Source organism: Clupea harengus, chromosome 16 (genome assembly GCF_900700415.2).
Source record: "Clupea harengus chromosome 16, Ch_v2.0.2, whole genome shotgun sequence".
Lineage (NCBI taxonomy): Eukaryota > Metazoa > Chordata > Actinopteri > Clupeiformes > Clupeidae > Clupea > Clupea harengus.
Genome location: NC_045167.1, coordinates 5,243,502 through 5,259,952, shown reverse-complemented (window position 1 = coordinate 5,259,952; position 16,451 = coordinate 5,243,502). Strand labels below are relative to the sequence as shown.

Genomic DNA, 16,451 nt, shown 5'->3' with positions numbered 1-16,451 from the left:
TGCTCTCTCCACTCAGCCAAGCAGCAAGGTGCCTTTTCCCATTCAACTGAGAGACACAGCTGCAACAAGAGCACACACATACACACACACTCTCTCTCTCTCTCTCTCTCTCTCTCTCTCTCTCTCTCTCTTTCTGTGTAATGTGATTTCCAATAAAAGCTATCAAACTCAACACAAAGGACAATGCTGAGACTATATGTTAACAGCTTGTGAAATGTCTAGTAGCCACTGCAATGAGAGATGAGAGAGGTGTGTATGAATGCACACACAGACACACACACACTGACATGCACACACACACACACACATACGCACACACACTGACACACAACAGGCATGTAAAACTGTAACAGAAGATCGTCAGTGTCATCCTATGCACGCCCTAATGGGCCTCGTGTTTATAAGAAGTCAGACAGTTGAAAGCCAGAATCCTTATGGGCTGTGCATGGAGCAGCAGGCTATCATGAGTTCTTTCCTGTGTGTGTGTGTGTGTGTGTTTGTGTGTATGTGTGTGTGTGTGTGTGTGTGTGTGTGTGTGTGTGTGTGTGTGTGTGTGTGTGTGTGTGTGTGCAGGCTCCATGTCGGAGCAGGGCCCCTAAACAAAAAAGAACAGGCCGACAGACAGCCCTCGACTCTCTCTCCAGTATACACACAGATTCCATAGAAATAGACACTGTGTTTCCGCACCACGTTTCACGTAAGTGTGTGATCTACTGTATGTCAGCAAGTCTCTGAAAAAACTGTGAATGCCAAGCTAGACCTATGCGGATAGATAAATAGATAGAGAGAGAGACAGAGAGAGAGAGAGAGAGAGAGAGAGAGAGAGAGGGAGAGATAGATATAGATAGAGAGAGGGAGAGGGAGAGGGAGAGAGAGAGATGTATAGATAGATAGATGAGTAATTGCTGTTAAAAATATGTATTTTAAATGGTAAGCTGTGACTATAGTCCCATAATTGTGGAGTGCCAAGTCATCTGAGTGACTGGGAAAGATGACAGTAGATGTCATGAACTGGCGAAACTGCAGAAAGGATGACTTTTGGCGGGCGACAATCACGCGCTGGCTTCCTCCCAGCAGCCACCAGCAGACCTGGAACGAGCAGTGTGGTTTGTGGGTCATGTGATTAACAAGGTCACCTGATGCTGCAGCCAATGGGCTTGCAGGCGAGCGTGTTATCAGCGAAGCCCAAATTTGCTTCATCCCTAATCTCTTTCAGGGAGGGCAGGGAAGAAGGGAGGGGTGGGGGTGGCGGGTGGGGGGTGTTCATGTGCATTTAGGTGAAATGAAGCACTTGGCAGGACATGACACAGCCAACAAGTGAGGCAGCCTACCCCCCCCTCCAAGACACACACACACACACCACACACTCCCTTGTCTCCTGTCTCTGCCCTGTCTCAGTGCACAGGTCTGTCTCGCCCAACACACACACACACACACACACACACACACACACACACACACACATACACACCCTTGCGTCTCCCCTCTCTGACCTGTCTCAGTGCACGGATCCGTCTCGTCCAAGTGAATGCACCCTTTCATAGTGAGAAAATTGCTAAGGCGACAAGTTTGGAGTTTCTTAATCTAAACCCCCACCCACCTAAGGAACAACAAAGTGTGTGTGTGTGTGTGTGTGTGCGAGATGTGCGCGCACAGAGGGGCTAAACTTGGCCTTCCTGTTTCGTCACCAAAAATGCGCCCCGCAGCTGCGCCTGTTCCGCCCGTCTGCCTCCGCCGGGCGGCCGCAGGGGTGAGTTATGCAACGGCTGGTGGATGCCCGCACACAGCATGATCCGAGAGGAGGGTCATGCCATCACATGTACCATGTCTGCTGAAGAGCGGAGGAATGGCTGCAGGGGGGGATTGATCCCTGGATCAGAGGGATACTGTTCTTAAAACACTCTGGGACCTGTTCGCCCAGGAACACACACATCACCCACTGACAAGCTTACAGTCTTGCCACCCTCGGAGACTAAGGGAGCAGACGGAGTGCGGATGCTCTTGTAATGACGCGCTTTGTGCGGAACTTCGACACCACAAGAGGAAGATTGTCAGAGGGCTCTGAACACTCGAAGGGGAGGCCCTCAAGGCCTCTGTGAACAAAATGTACCTCAAGAGCGTCGACGGCAACTGACAAATTCCTTTTTTTAGCGGCACACAATCGACTCTCACATAAGCATCACCACGCACAATCACACTTGATCTAACCGCAGAAGATTAACTTGACTATTTTATGTAATCCCACAAGTCTTGTGACATGTACAGTATTTTCGCGGGTTCGGAGTCGACTCCTCCGCCCTTTCTTTATTCGTTTATCTCCGACTTCCCTCTTCAGATCGTGTAATAAACCGCGGTTATCCCGGCATCGTGCTGAAGAGGAACAGCGTGAGGTGGCCATTGTTTATTGGTCATCGTTTATCTCCGATGTTCCCTGTTCAGATTGGGTAATAAACTGCGGTTATCCTGGCATCATGCTAGAGAGGGGAAAAGAGTGAGGTGGCCATTCGCAGTCTGCACTTGCCATGCAGGACACAGGCGCATTAGGTGTTAAAATCTGTCTCTGATCCCCTTTAACAGGTTTAGTAGCCTTGAGCACAGTGTGTGTGTGTGTGTGTGTGTGTGTGTGTGTGTGTGTGTGTGTGTGTGTGTGTTTGTTTGAGGAACTCAACTCTACACAGGCCCAATATTCTCTCGCTGTTTTAGCTCACTTTGCATGTCTGTTCCGTTTCTTTTATATCCAGTCCTGCAAAATGATGACATTAGATTTATTCCCTGTGATAAAACTAAGAACTACACCATTTGCTTGTAATGTTGTGCAAGGCCTGTGTTCCTCTCTCAAGCTCCTCCAGCAAAAACAACTGGACTTATTTCAAGCCGGTGGGACACGCAAAGCACAGCATGTTTTCCTGCCCGGCCAATACATCATGTCATCACGAGCTGAGGAGTTTGGAAAAGCTGGTGTCGCGATCTTCCAGCACTAACCACTACACAGCAGAGGCATTGGATGTCAGGAACTCCCCGTCCTTTCTAAGACCGTGCAGGTGTTAATCTGTGACAGGTCTAGGTGTCACAACTAGCAGTGTAGGAGTGCTCTCCCCCACCTACGCAGAACGCCTAAGACAGGGGAAGCAGGCTTACGGCTGCCTGAGCCTTTAACTCCCTGGGGATTGCTCTGGGATTACCATCAGCTGCGCGCTTCGCAGGCCGTGTGACGTGCTGCAGGAGCGCGTCTCCGCGTGCGTGCTGGGGAGGCCTCCCGCGACCCCGGACGCCTCTCTTGTCACGGTTGTTTGCCGTAGAACGATCCGAACGAGAGAGAGAGAGAGAGCGAGAATGCCGCACAAGAAGAATCTGAGCTGATGAAATTGATTCAATAACGTTGTTAAATAATTATTTTAAATTCACACGTACGCACATGGCAGGGCTGCACACCACGTGCCAGAAAATAGGTCTCTCTTGAAGTCAGTGTGTCTGTCCCCGCTTATACCCGAGCCAAATTGAGTATTTATACAAAGGCATTCAGGAGTACAAATGTTTCAGTGTTTCTCTTCTGTCCATTCAAACCTTTTGGCGGGCAAAGGGATGAGTTAATAGCTTCAGCCATTACAAGTGACCCTGATTACCATCCAGAGTGTTCCAGAATCACATGGGGCATTGTGTGAGAACTCTCTGCAATACCTAACTTCTAGAAAGTTCAACAAACTACAGCCATCTAGAATGCTTGGAACAGAATTCCCATCTGTTGTCTGTGATAAAATCAGATCGTCAAGTAAGTCATTCAGTAAGTTGTTCAGAATGTGGAAGTGGGAAGTGCCAACATGTGACATGATGAGACTTGACTCAAAGCATATATCTGAAGTTTTCAATAGTCCAAAGGTTTTCATGCCTATTTACAGCCAAGGAAGAACTTCCACCTGGGTCATAAAACCATCCGAATATGGCCGGCATGGGAATATACAAATATACTGAGAGGCTTTCTAGTTGGGAATTGTGAAAAGAATTCCATTTTTACTAGCACATTAAAACAACTGCAAAGAATCCACTCTTCATTGCTAGACTGTAATGGACTGCGGGTCAAAGCTTCAACCCGGCATTCTGAACTCATTTCAACCGTCTACTGGAACCTCTTTCAATTATTCTGACACCCTGAGGTGAGGAGACCTAAGGACACGGCGTCAGGTGAAGGGGCGAGACGCCTCGACTGCACCCCCTCTGCTTTGACACAGTCACTAAGTTGATGGACTTACGATTCTGAGAACGGCTTGGTGGGCAGGCTTCCAGCGGAAGAAATCCACCCAGGATTTCCACAGAAGAGTGTCTAAACCCTAATGCGGGCCAATTGACTCCAGATGTTCCCATGAGGGGTTGAGCTGTGAGACATACCCCTGCCCCTAAACCCCTCTCTTTCCTTGTCTAACCCCTCTCTCCCTCTCTCTTTCGCTCTCTTTTTCCCTTTTTTCCCATACCACACATTGCAGTTCCCATCTTTTGCACAGATTAAAGTTTATATATATCTATATATATATATATATACAGATACACAGCAGCAGGCCAAGCCTGCACATGGCTGAAGCTGGGACCCTCCGTTGTAAGGGACTGCAGGCATTTACACAAACAGGCCTTGGAAAACATCCTGACTTTACATAACCATATCTCCAGGCCATACCTCGCGGAATATGTGTACGTGAAAACAACTTGTCTACCCCAGATCCAAGATAGCACATTGGAATCTGATATGTAATTCTCCGTTAATGTTAACGTTGCCATGGAAGAAATGGCCCATTGTAGTTGCGGTTACGCAAGATTCCCTCTAGCCCCTCCGGCTTCCACGCTAGCTCCAAGGGATATGCTTCAAACCCATAGCCTTTGCCCCAAACATGGCTGCCATACCAATGCCACAGGATAAACTGAGGATCTTTTTTCTCAGCTTCAAATGTCAGCACAACACATCTATCCCCTCCACCTCCTCCTCCTCCTCCTCCTCCTCCTCCTCTACCATCTTCCCCTCCCTCATTCCTCCACTCGTTTAGCGAGATTCTGAGAATTCTGAAAATCCTCGTGGGATCTCTTCGCTGGAAGGGTGGGTGATACACCCACAGGTGACACACTGGAGAGGTATGCCAGGGCTCTTCCCAGACGCTGACAACAACGTCAGACAACAAAAGAGCGCTAACACAACAACCCACCACAGACCCTGCAGCTCTGGCAATGTCACCGCGAGAACACACACACAGTGCATACATGCCCAGGGCCAACCCAATGCATGGTATTTACTGGTAAATAAACTCAGGTGAGGTGTGGTTACGTTTTGGCTCAGAGGTTCCCTGGTCAAGGGGATGGAACCCAGAGCCTTGCTAGACAAGAAGAACAAAAACCGTCTCAGACGTCATCTGGCAAATTTCCAGTGAGTTACCATTGAAGGGTCTTCCTAGAATACACACCAATAAAGAGCTCTTTGTAAAACCCTTTTGGAACCTTTAGACCTTTAAGTCTACAGTGGTTCTCACCTCAGAAAAGGCCTCAACAACAGCTTTTTGAAGTAGGAACCTTGGCTTGGGAGAGCTGTATACAACTATTGGACACCAAATTGCATAATTTCTTTTGAAGAACTTTAATGTAGAACCATTACTACATACATTCTTACAGTGTAAAGCATGCCTTCATGGAAGTTACAGAAGCAGTTATTAAAGGTAACTTTTAAAGACTAAAACTCTAAAATGACAATATAAAAGTTTAAACACAAAGCAAGACCATGCTTTATATTATACATGTCTGATGGAATTATAATGGGAGTGATAATATCATGGTATGATTTGGTCAAATATGCAATATCATGCATCATGTTTGTGTTATGAAACTTTCATGAGTCCATTAATGGTATCAATGAAGGATATTAAAGGTCATTATGTATACATTACTTCCTGAATGCACTTAAAGTCCATTATGGATTCCTGATTCATGGAGAGCGCTCTCGAAATTTCTATTCAAAGTGGCTTATAGGAGACAAGCTGTAGGCTTTAGCAACACGCTACATTTTGAAGCCTTACTCCAGTAGCATCGCATACTAGCCCAGCTACCCAGAGTGCTACTGTGCACATATGTAAACCAGGTATTTGGTTCAGAATGTAGTCTAATAGGGCTCAGGGACCTCCAAGAACAACATGGCCCTAGGTCAACGCCACAGGTGACTTTAAATTATTCCTATCTGGGAGGCCCTGCCTGGTCAGAAAGGATAAAAGTCAGACCTGCTAATCTCAAGAGATAGAGAGGAGAGTGAAAGAGACAGAAGGACAGCGAGACAAAAAGGAGAGAGAGAGAGATTCACAGAGAGAGTAGGAGATGAACAGACAACTAACAACACATTGGAGAAAGACAGAGAGAGAGAGAGAGAGAGAGAGAGAGAGAGAGAGAGAGAGAGAGCAACCCCCCTGTGGACCCTTTCGGGTGCTTATCTCATAAGATGATTAAAGGGTTTTCCTTCAGTTCTGTGGGGTTCTTAGATTTAACCCGGTTCCATAAGTAGGCTTTATGCCCGACCTGGGGCCATGATCAAACCGCCGGTGGCCGCAGTCTCTGCCACTCTAACACATAATGTAGCCACTCTAAACACAATGCATATTATGTCACTCTAACACATAATGTATAGCCACTCAAAACACAATGCATAGTATGCCTTACACCTACACCATAGGCCTTTGAAGGACCCTTTTTAGATCCGTTATTAGCAGTCAAAGCGGCTATTGTGGCAAATTGAACTCATTCTCAAAGGTTTTTCCAGCTGTGTTTCCCACACAGGCATTGCTTTTTGGACTGCGAAAGAGGACCAGTGTCAGGCCCGATTGGTGTATCAAATCCATGATACCTTTTAAAGGCAAATCAACAAGCCGCTTGGCCAAGCGCTTCCATCCCCACTTAGTTTGGTTACACAACGTCGACAGTCCACTGCCAAACCAAATAACGACACTAATAACCACGGCGCAGATTAGAGGGCTTTTCAGTGGTATGATCGCATGAGCTTTTGTTTGCTTTTTGGAGACACTAGTAGAAATCAGTGATTGACAAGGGATGCAGGGTAGCCATGTCTGGAGGGGTTATCAGGGAATGTTCTCAGCTAACCGGACGAGATTCGCACAAGAGCTAGGCAAGATCCAAGTACACATACAGTACGTACAAGCCAGATCCACTGGGATTGACAGGAAAACCAGGTTGACTATGTTTCGACAATGAGTCAGGCCACGTCCCCAGCCAACCGGGCCCGAAGGTCTGAAAATGATCACCCAGGGAGCAGTTTAACCTGGGCCAAATCTGTGCCAGATTAATGTACATTGAATAACCTATAATAAGTGAAGCATAACATATAAATGAAGGGGTCTGAATACTTTCTGAATGCATGGTCCAAAGGTAGCCTCATGCACAACTCACTTCACATATACTGTGCGGAAACACTATAAAAAAAAACACTTTAAACGCTTAAAAAAAAGCACTGCATTTAAATGTTTAAGGACATGTTGGCTGAGGTTGAAAGTGGCGGTCTAGACTAGTGCTTACTGTGCAAGAACTTCAGCCAAGTCCAGCCCAGCCCAGCCCAAACAACGTCTCCGTCTGCCCAAGCTAGTGGGACAAGTTATGTAATTCACAACGCTAGGGGAACCCCCCGTCTTTCCATGTGGATCTCATTAGAGCACTACAACACTCAGGAGACACTGGAGAACAGGTCATCCCAGCAAGCAACCTCTGGCCCAGATCTGGCCCAGTCCTGGTCCAGGAGCGTTTCTGCATTCATCTGCTGGACGGGACATCCTGGCCCCACGAACATTCAATACCTACGTCCCCCCCCCACACACACACACACACATCACGGCCATCGCCACTATATCACTCAGCAGCCGGTCTCAAATACACCCCTGGTGCCACTCATCCCTCACTAACATGCTGGAAAGTGTTCTGTGTCCAGCTAGGTCAGAGCTCAATTTCCTCCCAGTGTCCGAGCCGCCCAGAAAGGACTTGCTGTCAGGCCACTTAAGTGTAAGAGCAGAGCGATCGCAGCCACTGTAATTGCCATTGCAAACAAGAGCATTGCTGACATTGTTACTGTGGGGGGGTGTAGTTTGTGTTGTTGTTCGTGCATGTGTGCTGTGTGTGTGTGTGTGTGTGTGTAGTTTGTGTTGTTGTTTGTGCGTGTGTGCTGTTGCTGTTATTGGAGACTGTGTGCGTTCACCGCACTTTTGAGTGTTTGACTGTTGCAGCTCAGCATTCCTGAGATTAACCTTGTGTGCGCATGTGTCTGCTGTATACGTGACTCTGCACATGTGTAGGTGTGTGTATATGCGTGAGAATCTGGGCATGTGTGTGTCTGTGTTTGTGTAGGTGTGTGTTTGTGTGTTTGTGTGTTTGTGTTTGTATTTCCAATGCCTATATGTGTTGTGTTTGCCTTTTCAAACAACAGAAGAAACACATCATGGAAAACACGGCAGAAAGCCTTTAAAGTACAACTCTTCCCATAGGTACAAGCGTGTGGGAGGACCATCACCTTTCAAGTACAACTCTTCCCATAGGTTAAAGCTTGTGGGAGGACCCTCACCTTTAACGTACAACTCTTCCCATAGGTTAAGGTGTGTGGGAGGACCATCACCTTTCAAGTACAACTCTTCCCATTGGTTCAAGCTTGTGGGAGGACCATCACAACAGAAAAAAAACCAGACTGACAGTCGGCAAGAAACAGAATGACAGCTTCCAACCCTGCGTCCCCAGGAGGCCAGGGGCAGGAGGACAGAGGATGTGAGAGAGCCTGACCTCCGCATTCACACACACACAGGGAGGACAAGTCCCAAAGCATGCTGGGACATAAGTGCAAAACCAGACCAGGACCGCGAGTCGTCACACAGACCACATGATACCGCACCATCCTTGTTTTTTTCTTTCTTTTTTTCCTCTCCTACTGCTAAGGAAGTGCTACTGGTCAGTGCCTGCCAAACAGGGAAATGGACAGGAAGAAGTAGATGATAGAGAGAGAGAGAGAGAGAGAGAGAGAGAGAGAGGGAACTTGGGGAGGAAGGATAAAAGCCTGAGATTTAACAGTAATTAATAATAGACTGCATTTTAAAATGCTGCTGCTTGCTGCTGCTTAGAAAGCCTTTGCTGGGAATCACCCCACCAATGTTTTATAGGACACTCAGTTTAGCTGCTGAGCTCAGACGGGATGGCGCTACCCAGCTGCAGGAGAAACACACAGGGTGGGCACTGCACACACACACACACACACACACACACACACACACACACCACTGGGGTAGTCTGGCATGCATGCTCATCGATCCTTTAGCTCGGCTGGTCAGCAAGCGCATGAGTCTGGTACCGTGGCTCAGCTGCTGCAGATCCACACAGCACTGGAGAAGTATGGCATGCGTGCTCATCGATCCTTTAGCTCGACTGGTGAATCATGGTGCTAACCACACCGAGCGTGTGAGTTCAATCCAATGGCGAGGTTACAGCTGACCCACACACACACCACTGGAGGTTACTGCAGACCCACACACACACCACTGGAGGTTACTGCAGACCCACACACACACCACTGGAGTAGTATCGAATGAATGCACGTCATCTGCTAATATAGCTCAACTGGTTGAGCTCGGTGCTATCGACGCCAAAGTCATGACTTCAATCCTGTGGCTTGGCTAGCGCAGACCCAGTGCTACGGCATTAGGGCAGATCTTTCCTACAGCTTAACTGGTTGAGCACCAAGGTCAGGAGTTAGATACCTAGGGAACACCCATACTTGTGAAAATGTCCATCTACTCGTCTCTTGGGATATAATGCATCTGCTGCATAGCTCCACATATGAGCCAAAGACAGGTTTGCAAACATTCATAAAGCATGCTGGAGAAAGTGAAATGTCACAGGTTTGACTTTGGTTAAGATTATTGTGGCCCACAAACCTGAGTTTTAGTTTGCTGTAAATATACTTTTTGATAACTGAGCAGAAATGGAATGACACTAAAGAAACAGTGATTTTCATGAGCTATGATCCGCTTCCCTACTGACCTTTGCTGTTACGTAGGCGTAACTTAGTGCTATACCTTGATTTGACAAAACTGTTCACATTTTTATTCCGTGGAACTTGATTTGACCAACAAAGTTGACTTTTGTCACACTGTTGATGGTATAAATGATGAATTAAACGACCCAAAAACATTGTATAATGTTTATGCCAAAGCGAGAATAGCAAGCCTGGAACAGAGAACCAACATACGACATGTTTATGTTTATTGCATAATCCTGCATGTCTTTGTCAAAGACCACGCTGTGATGCAACCCTAAGCACTGCATGGTCACTGGCTATTTATACCATATCATGGCATGTATACTTCTAAAGGAAGTACGGCATTAATCACTAATGTACTGTACCGTTGGCATGTATACTGCTCAAGGAAGTATGGCATTAATCACTAATGTACTGTACCGTTGGCATGTATACTACTAAAGGAAGTATGGCATTAATCACTAATGTACGGTATCGTTGGCATGTATACTACTAAAGGAAGTATGGCATTAATCACTAATGTACTGTATCGTTGGCATGTATACTACTAAAGGAAGTATGGCATTAATCACTAATGTACTGTATCGTTGGCATGTATACTACTAAAGGAAGTATGGCATTAATCACTAATGTACTGTACCGTTGGCATGTATACTACTAAAGGAAGTATGGCATTAATCACTAATGTACGGTATCGTTGGCATGTATACTACTAAAGGAAGTATGGCATTAATCACTAATGTACTGTATCGTTGGCATGTATACTACTAAAGGAAGTATGGCATTAATCACTAATGTACTGTACCGTTGGCATGTATACTACTAAAGGAAGTATGGCATTAATCACTAATGTACTGTACCGTTGGCATGTATACTTCTAAAGGAAGTATGGCATTAATCACTAATGTACTGTACCGTTGGCATGTATACTACTAAAGGAAGTATGGCATTAATCACTAATGTACTGTACCGTTGGCATGTATACTACTAAAGGAAGTATGGCATTAATCACTAATGTACGGTATCGTTGGCATGTATACTACTAAAGGAAGTATGGCATTAATCACTAATGTACGGTATCGTTGGCATGTATACTACTAAAGGAAGTATGGCATTAATCACTAATGTACTGTATCGTTGGCATGTATACTACTAAAGGAAGTATGGCATTAATCACTAATGTACTGTACCGTTGGCATGTATACTTCTAAAGGAAGTATGGCATTAATCACTAATGTACTGTACCGTTGGCATGTATACTATTAAAGGAAGTATGGCATTAATCACTAATGTACTGTACCGTTGGCATGTATACTACTAAAGGAAGTATGGCATTAATCACTAATGTACTGTACCGTTGGCATGTATACTACTAAAGGAAGTATGGCATTAATCACTAATGTACTGTACCGTTGGCATGTATACTACTAAAGGAAGTATGGCATTAATCACTAATGTACTGTACCGTTGGCATGGCCAGAGGGGAGTCACAGCACTCTAGATTCAATCAACTGCATGAGGCAACGATGGCGCAGTTCAATCCTGCTTCAGACATGAAAGGGATGTGAAAGTTGACGTCGGTGGCATTTGGGAGTAGACTGTGACTGGATTTCACCCCAAATGACGAGAGGTCAGACTTCTCTTTAAATTTACTTATATACTGATGCCAAAATTCCAATATAACTTACTTTATTTGGTCACAAATTGCTCTGTATAACAGTATAACAGATTTAATGGGAGAAGAAGACAGCTCGTGTTTCTCTTTCTGGGTTTTTCCTCTGTCAGGTTATGGCGTGATGTAATCTGTAAGACTCTGTCAAGTACTTTCTTGCCACATTCCTCGAATTAATAGCTAGAAGATTTCTACCTTTTAAACATCTCCATTCAACAGCACAGTATGCCCAGGCAAAAAGTCTTTAAATTGGTGTGGCTTGATGCCAAGAGACACAAATTCACTGTGGAGAAGGAATCAACGTATTTTCCCATCACACGGTTGGTGGGCTTCAAGTGGCTAACTATAGTCCTCTAGTTTGTTTCTGTCTGTGGTGAAACACGGCTGTTTAATCTACTGACACACGGCTGTTTAATTTTCAAGGACACACCATTGCAACTTGTCGTGACATCATCCTCACGTTTGAATGGAGTTGCTCAGATGATGATGATTCAGATGACTGCAATCAGGGAGGGACAAATTCTTGTAGGAATCGACTATTGTTCCTGTTCTAATTCAACTTGGCTTCTGTGCGGATCAGTCATTGTTCATGTAGCCATCAATCATTGTTCCAGTAGTTATTAAATGAAGTTCAAGTACCTGTAGTTCCCGGAGGGTATAACCCCAGACGCAGCAGCTGGCATTAGGACAGAGAGCCCTTTGAAGTGGAGACAGATCAATGACTGTAAAAAAAAAAAAAGGAAGCATGGACTACGTATGCTCATGTCAAACGTGAAGCCACCAGAAGGAACTAAAAAATGGCGAAGATTTAACCAATCTGGGTCGGTCCTGGGCTAGCGTTTACTATTGTCTGTTTACTCCACGTGCTCTGGCTTCAAAAAGCACTTACTGCACAGACTTCAGCTGCAATTTGGCAAATATGGCCGGCCAATTTGGGCTTAGTTTCTTCATAACGTACGTGCATGACGCCATGCTGTACTAACAGATATATAAGTAAATTCACGCCACTTCAGGATCAAATTGGTTTGGGAGTCAGGTGCCATTTGGTAGTGGAGGTCGCCGTGACAACACCCCATCACCCAAGAAAACTGGGCCAAGGGCCCTTCTCACACATTCAGAGAGAGAGAGTGGCCACCGGGAAGACGTGTGGTCATGATGTCAGAGTGTCTCAGTTCTCTTTTCACACTGCAGTCTTAGAGAAAAAAATGGGTTCCAAAAAGTCCCCTGAAATACCTTTCTACTAATATCCTTGAAGGAACCCTTTAAATAATCTACATTGAGAACCCTCTAGAAAATATTGTAGAGTTCTTCAACATTTTCAGGAAGGCTAATCATGCCTAGAAAGTTTTATGTAGAAAATGTCACCTTTTAAGGCACTCATGGGGGAACTTGCTCAAAGAAAACTTTGTGTGTGTGTGTGTGTGTGTGTGTGTGTGTGTGTGTGTATGTGTGTATGTGTGTATGTGTGTGTGTGTGTGTGTGTGTGTGTGTGTGTGTGTGTGTGTGTGTGTGTGTGTGTGTATGTTAACGGAGAGCACTTCAGTGGAAGCGCTGGATCACAGAGGTGGCGATGAGCTGCTTCCTGACAGATAAACAGACATAAATACGCCCTGGAGTCACCAAATCACATCAACAAATTTGGGACTGTTGTTCAGAACACATGATAACTGCTGTGCTCAACACCAGGCACCAACAACTGCTTTTCCTCTGTTACACAACCTCCAAATTAGCTTATGTCAACAAATGAGGCTTATCAGATGGGAGTTATGTTGTTATATGTTGATGGCATTCCCCAAAATAACAAAAAATACAGTTTAGATCAATACTATTGGAAGAGTTCCTCTTGCATAACATGGTTGGAAACATATTTTGAAATTTCCTGAGGTGTGTGTGTGTGTGTGTGTGTGAATCTGATATGACAGGTTTGTGATGTCGGCGTGAGCTCATCTAAACTTTAGATGCCAGGACGGAAGTCGAATTCACTACAGGCGTGGACCTGATCTGGCACAGACGGCCAATCTAAAAAATGTCTTCCGATTGTCACCTCCTGAAGGACGTCTGCAGTCACTTCCGGGAATCCTTTCGGAAATTTTCCTCACATGCGCTCCAAATCTATACACCAAACTCGGGGAGTACCACAGCGCGGCTGTCTGAGATCAAATGTTGAGCCCAAAAGTGAAGCCCACACGACCGCAAACAAGTGGGTTTCACTTTTAAGCCATCTGGTGCGCAAGCTGTCTAATGCCGCATTTGTCCGCAGTAAAATGTGCAAAATTACAGCTGCTTCATACTGTACGGGGACGGTTGCACGGTTTCCAAAGTTTGTGCAAAGACTATTTTTGTGCACATTGCAACTAACCCAAGACATGAACTGAATTTATTCTACTGAGTATTTCAATTGCGTATCCCCTTACGATTGCTTTTAGGCAATACAAAGCTGTGCTTTAGGACCAGGCCAAGGTTACATGGTTTTAATTCACTGTTTCAAAGGAAATTCAACCCTGGCCAGACAACTTGCCCTGATAGACTGGAAATGTAATACTGAACTGCACCAACTTCACTGCACAGAAAACGGGTCCTATGCAAGTATGACTCAAAATGTGCAGTCATCGGGAACTAGTAAGTCTCAATGTACGTTTTATGTCAAATCCAGAGTCTTTTACTTAAACATGTTAAACAAGCCGACACAAGACCTCCCATTTACGCATAGAGGACGGGAGAATTACACAGAAGCTTCAGATACACACAGACACACACACGGGGGGGGAAGAGATAACTTTGCTCAACTCGCTTCTCTCTTTTATCTTGGCACAGCTGACGGTCAGATTTACAAGGTGTAAAAAAAAACAGCGTCAGCTGTACGTTAACGCCGCTGAAAACCCCGTTTAACTTTGGCCGAGCAGTTGCCAATCCCGTCTACACTACAGATTTGCGTGGATTATCTATTTTAGGGATTGTCTGTTGATCTCGGGCACCTCTCGGGGGGCGAAACCACATGTAATTTTTGCAGAATAAATAGCTCCTATTTTCTTGTATTTCATACACATTACTAGCAAACCGTAAAAGCTCACAGTGACTTCGGATAATGTAACCTATTTTATGCCCAAGGCATCAAGCGCAATTATTGTCACATTTATAGTGTGGAGTGACAGAAAAGCCTCTCCACAAACTCTCCATTCTTACGCACAAACTCTTTATTCTCAACTATTTAGAATACCTTTTAGACAATTATTTCATCAAAGTACACGGTAAAATTGAATCTTATTTTTCAAATAATCAGGACCATGTAATGCATCTATGATACATAAAACTTCATCTGTTAACCGTCCAACCCCGAATTCTATTGGTTTTTTTTTTCTCCAAAAGAAAAGAAGCATTCCGGTAAGGTAAGAAGTGTATTTGCACGTACTGGTTTTCAGTTTACCCCGAGGCATCGCTCAACTCATAGCATTTCACATTCCTTCTAACCGTACTCGTTCGATGACTTCCCATTTTTGGAACAACATAACAACCGACTGCAAAACATCAAAACAACTCGTTTATAATTGTTCTACACCACAGAAAAGCATTCTATGGTTTGTGGTGTAAATTAATGTTAATTACCATCACCAAATGCGCGCTTTTGCATCTGCAGTTTAAAGTTGTCCAAAAAAGGCCAATTACGTCTCTTTACAACTTTGTTGACCAAGATCACTTCGTAAGTAATTTCAAATGCACTTGTGTCCTTGTTCACTCGCAATAAAATCTTAATGCACTTCAGGACAGAGATGTGCTTTCTGTCGGTCATAAAACCGTGCCATCCGTTTCTCACGATAAGAATAGCAAATCAAACCGGCCATGAAGACAAAGTGAAAACGCCAAACCTACCGTAATAAAGGTAACCATAGCATCGGTGTGGAAATCTTCAGCAGAGCCGACATTAAGCTTATGAGTTAATAAAGCGTCTTTATTTGAAACTTCCCAGTTATAAAGCGCACTGTGCGTGCGTGCGTGCAGCACCGATCTTACTAGCGTGTGGAGTGCACGATGAGTCTCTCTCTCTCTCTCCCTCTCTCTCTCTCTCTCTCTCATTTCCCTGCTAACGTAATCTGCTCGCCTGTTACACACATGCAGCTGGGACAGATGGCTTTCATGGTTGGCGTTTGGATCAAGAATGTTCATACGGACAGACGGACACACACACACACACACACACACTGACAGTCACAGAGAAAGGATTGGGGTTAAATATTCCTTTATACGGTATACATTTCAATATGATTCACTGTTTTTGATCACTTTCAGGCTTCACTCCCCACATCAACCATCAATTCATCAATTCAATCAGTTGGATTATCAATTAATGATAACAGCTGCCTTATCAATTCGTATTAAATATTACTATTAGCATTTATTGTATTGTGGTCTAATAGTAATTCCATCATACCATTGACCTAGTCAGTTGATAGCTCCTATAGGACACATGATGACAATCGGTCTTAGATGAGAGGCTACGCTGCAAACTGACATGTGCAGTGAGGTCATTCTGGACACGGACATTACCTCCGCACTCTTATCTCTCCATAAGGTGTCACTGTGACCTTTCTCATAGTTCCCATAGTTCATAGTTCCCATAGTTCATAGTTCCCAGTGTGGGGGGGGGCTCAAATAGACTGAGGATTCAAAGGGAAGTTTGCTGAATGACCATGCATCTTCCTGTGAAATTACATTGAGGACAGAGAGAGAGAGAGAGAGAGA

General features: G+C 44.9%; 1 protein-coding gene across 1 annotated transcript in view; it reads right to left on the bottom strand.

The window, feature by feature from the left end:
• Nucleotides 1–15,756, bottom strand: part of ntf3 (neurotrophin 3) — a 26,173-nt gene extending 10,417 nt beyond the window's left edge. Inside the window, exon 1 of the mRNA XM_012825397.2 lies at nt 15,582–15,756. Within this exon, the coding sequence (XP_012680851.2) occupies nt 15,582–15,599 (18 nt within the window). The 5' untranslated portion in view covers nt 15,600–15,756. The remainder of the gene's footprint in view (nt 1–15,581) is intronic.
• Nucleotides 15,757–16,451: the final 695 nt, after the last annotated feature.